Source organism: Portunus trituberculatus, chromosome 7 (genome assembly GCF_017591435.1).
Source record: "Portunus trituberculatus isolate SZX2019 chromosome 7, ASM1759143v1, whole genome shotgun sequence".
Lineage (NCBI taxonomy): Eukaryota > Metazoa > Arthropoda > Malacostraca > Decapoda > Portunidae > Portunus > Portunus trituberculatus.
The window spans coordinates 1,053,824-1,063,954 of NC_059261.1; the positions used below are offsets into that span (position 1 = coordinate 1,053,824).

The 10,131-nt window shown below is 37.6% G+C and overlaps 1 protein-coding gene across 1 annotated transcript; it reads right to left on the reverse strand.

Moving 5' to 3' along the window:
* Window positions 1–406: 406 nt before the first annotated feature.
* LOC123498361 lies at window positions 407–6,791 on the reverse strand. Its single transcript, XM_045245456.1, has 4 exons — window positions 6,665–6,791; window positions 1,571–1,672; window positions 1,118–1,315; window positions 407–887 (listed from the first exon to the last, which is right to left on the reverse strand). Exons 1-4 carry the CDS (start codon window positions 6,774–6,776, stop codon window positions 625–627), a joined length of 675 nt encoding a protein of 224 aa, XP_045101391.1. The 5' UTR covers window positions 6,777–6,791; the 3' UTR covers window positions 407–624.
* Window positions 6,792–10,131: the final 3,340 nt, after the last annotated feature.

Sequence of the window (10,131 nt, forward strand, 5' to 3'; positions counted from 1 at the left end):
AGTGAGAGGCTCCTCCCTAAATGTGCACGGGATGACCAAAGGAATCTGACAATTAGCGCGAGTCACAATTCTGAGAGGCACATCTTGAATTTTTACTATAGTATGAATAGTAGCTGTAGTATTTGTCGCTTATTCATTGTTGTTGCTGCTGCTGCCCTTAGTTTCTACTGTTATTATTAATCATTTTGTTGTTGTTGTTCCTCGGGGTGCAGATGCTACGGCTACTCCTGCTACTATTCTGATAGATAGGAGTGTCTGTTTTTATTCTTTTCTTTGTGGATACTTTTTTCTTTTGTTTCCTTTGTTTTTATACATGAGCAAAGGGCTGACTAAAGTCTTCTAGAGTGGTTACATAATAAATCACCATAATTACGATTTTCACTGAACACAAATAGAAAAAGTCAGATTATATGTATTCCAATTTATTCATATTTTCATTTGGTAACCATCAAAGGTTGAATACAGTGATTGGTATGAAGGATTCTTTTTTCATTAAATTACTCATGTGATTAATAGGAGTAATTTTTTCTGTGAACAGCGCTTCTGCTACTTAAAGGGGTGAAACAGTCATTAAGAAGGAAGAGGAAGAGGAAAATGTAGAGAAAAGCTGAAAGACAGGGAATTTCATACATTAGCCTCACAGAGACAGCGGCTGTTGTGCTCGTGCTCGCCGAGTATGGTGGAACTCATATACAGACGTCCATAGGAGTTGACGCCGGTGGTGTCGGTAATATCCTCCAGGAAGGCGTGGATGCCTGTCTCGTGAGGGTATCCCATGTGCCACATTAGGTTCTGGTGGGTGATATGAGTGCCGTCCAGGGTGACCCAATGGCCATCCTTCTTGTGCACGCCGATCCACATGTAGGGGTGGTCTACGTACTCATTGGCTGAGAAGAGTAACACAGGCAATAAGTTCCTTTATGTGGTAAGATGGATCAGTTATTTGATGGCACGCTTTGATTGCCAAGAAAACAATATCCTGATCATTGAAGCATCGCCAGTGAGGAAGAAAGGTGCATATTAATTACCGTTACTGCTTCACTAATCCTTTTTTTTATGTTCACTACAGTATATATGTCAGCCTAAAGTAGCATCACAAAATATTCGCAAGACTCACAGATCTCGAGCCACGTGATGGAGAATGCTTCCAGTTCTTCAGCATTGTCAAAGACGGCCAGATCGGATTTCCACTGCCCCTCACCCTCTACCTCGCAGAGAATCCTGCACTCTGCCCATGTCATGTTCTCCCCTGGTCTGTCAATAACGTTGAAGCACAGACCCTCGGATTCGAAGAAATTCGAGGGGCACTGGGCGGCTGTGTAGGTAAGGAAGTGGATATTTGCTTCACTGAACAGTACTTAAAAAACTTTAGATGAACAATAAATGATGCCAGAGAAGGAACCTTTCAAACGACACTTGAGATACAGATCATCTTACCATTCCAATCAATATCTATGATAAACAGCAGGAGCTTAGTGGATTGACATTCCCTCATGTACTGTTACAAAAAGAACATTGCACTTTCCTCTGAAGTGTTGTGAGAATACAAATATAGCTGTTGTTAACTTACCCACGAAGGCTGCCAGGGAAGCAATGATGACTTGATGAAGGATAGACATGTTGGTGTCTCTGAATGAAGTCAAAGTCAACTCGCACCCTTTTATATAACACTCTTGAGGAAATAGTAGAGGGAGGTGGGAGGGAGAGAATATAAAAGTCAGTATTAGTGAGAAACTACATGACAACTCTCTCAGCACTATTACCCTCGATAACGTGTTACAGGGCCCTTTACACTGTCTGGTACTTTCTGTGCTAACGACCTCTTTATATATTTTTTTTTCTTCCTTCAGGCGTAGTCGTTAAGTGTATCAGGCTGCGGCGAACCCTTGCGAGCACTTACGACAACCGAAGGAATGTTAGTAATTGATCCATTCTGCCAGACGATGCTTTAGTAATGTAAAAAAAAGAGATTGCCAAATATTGTAGGGCCTTAAAATGAGGGGTCGGTGTTCACCATGTCCATGCCCTGGTGATCATCATTCATGAAATGAATAATCGAAATTTACTTTCGAGGAACTGGACATCTTTCTGGAGAAATAATTTTCTTCCATAGGCTGAAGTAAGTAAATTTATTGCCTCATATTATTCATGTATAAACAATGAAAATAACAAAACACTTTATATACAAGGGCAAAATCTGTCGAGCCGAAGCTCACCGACAGATTGATAACTATATATAATTATTCTAATAGTTAGAGCTAAAGCTGTGTTAGTTGAATACTACATGTTGTAGGGATAGTAACAATAACAATGAGAACAATAATGATAATAATAATAATACCAACAACAGCAATAATAGTGATAATAATAATAATAATAGTAATAATAATAGAAATAGAAATAATAATGATAATATGAATTATAATGTTAATAATAACAATAGTAATAGTAATTATAATAATTATAATATGAATTATAATGTTAATAATAACAATAGTAATTGTAATTATACTACTACTACTACTACTACTAATTATAATATTAATAGTACTAGTAATAACAATAATGATAAAAATCAATCAATCAATCACGGGAGGCATACGCCGTGAGGCGCGTCGCCTCGCCTACCCTATGGCACCACTCTAGGCGTCACGCCTCGCGAGTCTCCGTGCAGGCTCCCTTCCCGTGCCAAGTAACTCCCAGCAGGAGGCATCGAATTCCCACAGCCATGAGTTCTGTGGGCATTCCCTTGGTGTTGGATAATGATGGCAATAACAATAATAATAATAATAATAATGATAATAATAATAGTAATAACAATAATAATAACAATATCATAATAACTACTACTACTACTACTACTACTACTACTACTACTTATTATTATTATATAATAATAATAAATAATAAATAATAAATAATAATAATAATAATAATAATAATAATAATAATAATAAGAAGAAGAAGAAGAAGAAGAAGAAGAAGAAGAAGAAGAAGAAGAAGAAGAAGAAGAAGAAGAAGAAGAAGAAGAAGAAGAAGAAGAAGAAGAAGAAGAAGAAGAAGAAGAAGAAGAAGAAGAAGAAGAAGAAGAAGAAGAAGAAGAAGAAGAAGATAATAATAATAATAATAATAATAATAATAAGAAGAAGAATAAGAAGAAGAAGAAGAAGAAGTAGAAGAAGAAACAATGATTGTGATATACATACACATACATTTACACATGTACATACATAAGCATGTATTGTACATATATCCATGCATACATATACATACATACATACATACATACATACATACATATACATACATACATACATACATACATATACAATATCAGTATTTAAGAAACCACATTTGACTTAGTTAAGGAAATGCAAACATTTCCTACATATTTTGAAGCAAAACAAGTGTTTTCTTTATTTCCTTTTAAAATGGTTTAAATTTCCTGCCATGAAAGTATTCTTTACATTATTGGATAGTGTGTTCCATATCTGTGGGCCGAGGCAAAATATATTGTCTTTGAAGAGAGTAGTACGGAATTGTGGACAAGTTAAATTTACAGAATTAGACCTGGTGGTGTGACTACTTTGAGATAGGTGAAACATGATACTTCCGTGCGTGTTATGTTTGTAAAATTAGATAACAGAAGAAAATTCTATATATTAAAAAAAACGTTTCAAAGCCGGTGTTCTAAACAGATATTGTCTGTTGTATCATATATACCATATACATCTTAATATACCATATACATCTTAATACCTTATTTCGAAGAAGTTTTAATTTAGTAATCAATGACAGTCATGTGAAGTCTCCTACTGAAATACAATGAATGGCATGAGAGTAACCTATGGCGTTATCAGTGTTTCACTGGTCATCTTGTTGGGAAGTATATACAAAACACCACACATTTTGGAGAGATTCCTGCATGCCTCGTTTATATGACAGGGCCAGTTGAGAGGTTCATCTTTGTGCACACCAGGGAATTTTGTATGGATAACATTTTTAAGAGTAACAACACCAATTTGTATTTATGACATCAATTAATGATGTCATTAATACAAACGAAAAATAACAGAGGTCCTAATAATGATCCCTTGGGAACACCTGAGGTTATGTTATCAAAGCTGGAGTAAGTCCATTACAAAAGACAGATTACAGATTGCGATCTATCACAAATAATTTTTAAATCAGTGTAAGGGGCTGTCTCTAATACCAATATATTCTAATTCGTCTGCTAATATGCTATGGTTAAAAAAATCAATGGCTTTCGAGATATCAATGAAAATTCCAGTGACATGTTGTTTTCTTTTAGATAATTGTAAACACTAATTGTAAAATGTAATGTAGCAGACTCAGTAGAAAAAATAGCCCCAAAGCCATGTTGGCAGTTAGGCAAGACATTATTTTTTTTCCACGTAAACTATTAAACGGTTGGCAATACTGAAAACGGTTGGCAATGCTGATAATATAGAGATGGATCGACAATTAGTAATATCTTTTTATTTCCTGATTTATGGATAAGAATTACTTTGGCCATTTTTAGTTTGTCTGGGAAATTTGCAGTTTTTAATGAGGTTAATGATGTGTGGGATTGATAAGAAAACTTGCAGTGTTTTAATATTTCTGGTGATATTTCACCAGTGCGTGGAGTGCTGGTTTCAAAAGAGTGTATATATAGCTCTCTTTCAGAGACACTTGTGACAGGTAAATACATGGAAAATATTGGAGGATTATTAAGATATCCACGGTGAGAAGTGTCAGATATGTGATTAGGACTTACGCAGGTTTCAAGAAAATACTTATTGAATTGATTGGGAATGTCAGGACAAGGGGGGCTTTTTATCTCTATTTTATTAGTGGTTGTATTTGAATTTGTACCCAGTATGAAGCTTATTGACTTCCAGTGAACTCTCGGGTTACCTTGTCTCTCAGTCTCTCAAGTCCGCTCTTTTCTCTAATCTTGGTTCTTAGTGCAGATGTAATATATAGTGTCTGATCTTTTTTTAGAATTTAATTCTTTTCTCTGGAAAATGGCTTTGGAATAACCCATCAAAGATTAGTACAAAGGTATCATATGCATCATTAGGTCAGATACTATTTAAAACATTATTCCCATTTATTCGAGAAATGAACCTATCTACTGCTGCCTGAGCAATTAATCTTTAATCAACATATTGCTCCTGGATTTGTTTTGGGTTACTTTGTTTGAATCGAGAAACTACTGGGAAATGATCACCTGTGTCTGTCTTAATAATGCAATTATTACAATTCATTTCAGTATCAGTAGTCCAAACATGATCCGAAAGTGTTGCAGTACTGTCAGGCACTCTGCTAGGTCTGGTGATAAGTTGTTATAAAGGAATTGAAAACATTGAATTAACTAAGTCAACCACTACTGTATCACGTAACTTAAATCTAAATTAATGTGTTAGGGTATGAATTGTATACAACTATTTTTTTCTTGTTTCTACACACAGCCGTGAGAAGCGAGGCTTATCTTAGCGGGAAGCACATCCCTCCTTTTTCATTTGCAAGCACTTATCATGCTAAGTCAATACCCTTTCCCACAGGCTCAGTGTGGGAATCTCTGGTTGCTGGATTATATATATGTAATTATAAGAACACACATACATTAATTTTAGTACTAACATATATTCTATTTCTTTAATTTATAATTCAGTAACACTAACTATTGTAACCAATTTATTTGTAACTGTTCTTAGATATATGAGTCGGCCACCGGTGTCAGTGAGTTTTTGCTGACGAAAGATGGACAAGATGAGCTACGTTAGTTAAGAGTCTGGCGATCACACGAACTGGCTGTTATGCTTCCTCGGGGGCTTGCCAGGGACCTGTGGACTGTGTGTGCAAGATCATTCTAGTATAATATAAATAACTGTACTGTTGATATAAGGAAAACCTAAGCTGTGTTTTTGTTAACTCCCCTGAGAAGACAGTGTGAGAGAGTCCCTGAACAAACGACATTGCTACTTCGTGCCCTCTCCGTTGTAACATAACATTGACCACAACAAAAGTCACCAAAAGCATAAATATTATCTACCATTTGCTGTAGTAAGAACATCATTGAACATGAATAAAAAATCTTATGCTACCCTTACTTGGTCTATATATGCATAAAAAAAAGTGAAATTATCTCATCAATATTACATTCAATTGAAATACATTCTATGTGAGATTCAATAATGCTCAACTCATCTAAGGTAGCAGAATGATAGTCATCTGAGACAAACACAGCAACACCCCCACCAAACCTGCTTCGGCAAGCAGAACACAATCTATGAACACCTGTAGGTTGTTTAGCACCGATCAGATATTTGAAATTAACAAAGTAAACCTATTTCCATCATTACTGTGTAAATTTAGAGAATACAAAAAACAGTCAGTATTCAGGATATTGTAAAAATTAAAAAGTACACAAAAAGAGAAAAAATCTAATACATTTAAATTGCAATTGTATTTATCTTCAAAAAATTTAACAATATCATTAGAAATATTTTTACCTTAAACTATTGAAAACATTCAATTGAAAATATTGTGTAATTTATCATCACACACACCAAAACGGCAGCTCAAGACAAAATTTGCGTAGACATGTTGATTATGTAAGACATGCATACATACACTTATCGTGGAGTTGGCTTACTTTTTTTTACGATCCCTGAGATCTCGTTTTGATGGCCCTTTACCAACACAGTGGCGCCGACAGCACTATCCGCTGTACCAACTGCCAAACGAGCACGACCAGCGCCTCCCATGGCACAGTTCCTTACAGCTGGGTCACCAGCAGCACCGCCAGCATCAAACACGACCACTACATTTCCTACATCACCAGCACCACCAGCACCAGAAGAGACCGCTGCACTCCCTCCGTCACCACTCGTTAAGACACGAACTGGTGTAGAAACTACTCACATTGTCTCATCAGCCGTCATGTTTCGGAGCTTCGAAAGCTTCTCTCTTTTATCACGAGTTTAGTGTGACTGAAGTATGCAATCTCTCCTTCAGACCTTGCTTTCTTCATTAATGGAATTGGATTCTTTATTTTTTAAGGATGAAGAACATAGATCTTCATTTATGTATATTCCAGTTCTTTTAGTTTCCTGGGGTTTCTCAGAACTGCTTCTCTTTCTCTGTAGTGCTCAAATCTGGCAACAATTGTTCGCGAGGCGGCTTGTCCAGGTCTTCCTGTTCTGTGAGCACGTTCAAGCTTCTTAAGTGGTAGCTGAAGCTAACCTGTAATCAGCGTTCAAACCTAGATGGCTGTTTGTTCCCTAGTTTCTCCACTTGGTTTATGGAGCTGTGACTAGTAAGGACAGATAGGAAGAACGTCGCAGGGTATTGAGATGGGTGATATGGAATTTTGTCTTTTTTTTTTTTAACTGTGTGGAAAACAGAGGGACCGGTGTAAACGAACTTTTAATGACGGACTTGAATGTTCCTGGTTTGAAGAGAGTTAGATAATGGCTACCTCAACCTCTCCTGAAATGAAGGGGCACTGTAAGTTAAAGTTAGCCAAGGGATAGGAGAGCTGTGATTCGAGACCTGTAAGGATCACCTTCTCCCCAGTGAAAGCCTATTTGATGTTAAGGATGACATCTTCCCTTAAGATGGATTGGGCAGCACCTGTATCACGCAGAACCTTGACATTTATTGCTTTGTCTTTACCATCAGTCAGGGACACTTTACCTTGATACGTGTATGAGTCATAAAGTTCTAGAGGAGAGTTGACAGGGTTAGCTAGGGCCACTGGTTTCTTGTTCTCAAATGTGTTAGGTTTAGGGGCCACAAAAGAAAGTTGACGTTGAGAGGCCTTGCAATTTGGGTGTCTACATTTTTGGATCGTGTGACCTGGTTTCTTACAGTATGTACACCAGTGGGAATTATATGCATTTGGCGAGAATCCGGTCGGCTTACCACCCGCGCCCCCAAAACCTTCCCCAAAGGAGGACCTAACATTAGATGGTGAACCACGACCTCTACTACCCAGGGATCCCATCAACAAAGCAAAGGCATCAGCCACTTTAGCGGCAGACATAAGATCACTCTCTCCCGTTCTTCCACATGCCTCAGAATATTAAAGGGTAACTTGTTCTTCCATTCTTCCAGGACCATTAGATTGAGCAACTCCGAAAAGGTGGTAATGTTAAGGGCGGCTAACCATTTCTTAAATTGTCTTAGTTTCTCACTAGCAAATTCAACATAGGTGTGAGAGTCTGGTTTCACATACTTTCGGAACTGTTGTCTGTATCCGTCAGAAGTGATAGAGTAGGCGTCTAGAATGTTACCTTTGATCTCTTCATACTCTACCTCATCACTAAGGCCGTTGTATACCCTGTAAGCTTTTCCTACTAGCTTAGGGACAAGGAGAGACACCCACTGATCCTTGGGCCATTTATTCCTATTAGCAATTCTCTCAAAGGCGCGAAATGACCCGTCAACATCAGATTCATCAAAAGGGGGAACTAGATGAGCAGCTGTAGCAGGATTAAAGCTTGCAAATTTTTTCTTTAAATATATTTCTTCCCCTCTAAACTTAGCGTCATTTCGTAGGGGTAACTCTTGAATTTCTAACTCTTTCTCCTGCCTTTTAAGTAGTAACTGAAATTCTCTCTTCTTTTTCTGCCTGTAGTTGCATTTGTTTTTCTTGCATCCGGTATTCTAGTCTAAGCTTCTCAATTTTCCACTGACTTATCCTACTCTTATCCTGTTCTTCCTGGGGACTGTATATTATAGTCCTCGTAGAGGCTGACATGGGAGTTAACTCTTCTATGGCATTTCCTAGCAACTGACCTTCTTGCACTAAATGTTCAACAACTACATTCTTAATGACCTCTTTAGTCATCTGAGACGTGATGGGAACATCAAAATGTTTAGCGATGGCTTTCCATTGGTCCTTTTTATATTAGCACCTTTAAGTTGTTCCAGAGAAGGGTCAGCACAAAAATCTTCAACGTTAAACTGAGCGGAAGCCATATTAAATAGATGTTAAACAAACAACAACAAAAAATGATAAGCGAATTACTTAAGTGAGGAACTTGGCAGAGTGATAATAAAGGCAACCTTGAAATTACCTAGATTATACTTAAGTAAACACTTATGAGTACAATCACTAATGACTTAGGGTAAACTAGAGAATTACGGCATTAAGAGGGATCCGGATTACTCTAGTTACGAGACTTGAGAGGTGAGGAGCGAATTGTACTGAGACTTGTTATTGATAAGGAGGCGGATTAGTCTGAGAGACTAGTTAAAATGGCCAATTCTAACTAGCGAGAAAAATGATCCGCGAAGTGAGGGATTGAGGGTTCGCATGAACATATGATGATCCCAACACTTGGATAACACTTATTACACACCTGCCTATGTGCAAAAAATAGAGATAAGTGCTATCGGTGAACACGCCTTTCTACCTGGTTTCCTGCTCTACCACTGCTATGCGATACCAATGAAAGTCACGAAGCACTTTTAACCCAAAGGGAGCCACTTGATCGCACAAAGGTAAATTTAAACCACACGCAAAGTAAGTCACAGAAAAAAACACATCAAAGTCACAACACCACAGAAACACATAAAAAATAATGTAATCACAGAAAAAAAGTCACTGGAAAGATGGAACACTGAACAAGGGTTATAATGGTCCTGTCACGGTCGCCAATTGTTACGTTTACCGGTTAAATGGGTAAGATTGGCATCGGGGAGCCGGTGAACAATTACAATAAAAAAGAAAAACACTGCAGGTTCAACTGGTGAGGATATGCAAAGGGGGCACTTAAGAAGCTATTTAATAACCCAATAACGAAACACACATGAAAATGACATACACATAGATATAACACACAAATAAATTTAACAATAAAGAACCCAACTTAACAATACCTAACAATAATACTAATCCTATATGGAGGCAATGTGGAAAAAACGGGACGATGGGAAGTGATACTTATGAGGTGTCGCAGTGGTGAAGTGCTGGGTGATGTGGATTCCACGGTATTCCAAGAGGCGTTGTGTTCACTGGTTGAGGCCTTGACCTCGACTGACTTCCAAAAATCAGGGAGCTTGATTTACACTTCCGCTTGAGTCGAATGGGGCCGCGTGAATCCAACTTCGGGA

Coding starts and splice junctions, on each gene's coding strand:
- LOC123498361 (XM_045245456.1), bottom strand. CDS start 6,776: ATGGGAGGCGCTGGTCGTGCTCGTTTGGCAGTTGGTACAGCGGATAGT. Junction 1,673..6,664: donor CTCAGGGATCGTAAAAAAAA/GTAAGCCAACTC, acceptor TATTTCCTCAAG/AGTGTTATATAAAAGGGTGC. Junction 888..1,117: donor CATCACGTGGCTCGAGATCT/GTGAGTCTTGCG, acceptor TACTCTTCTCAG/CCAATGAGTACGTAGACCAC.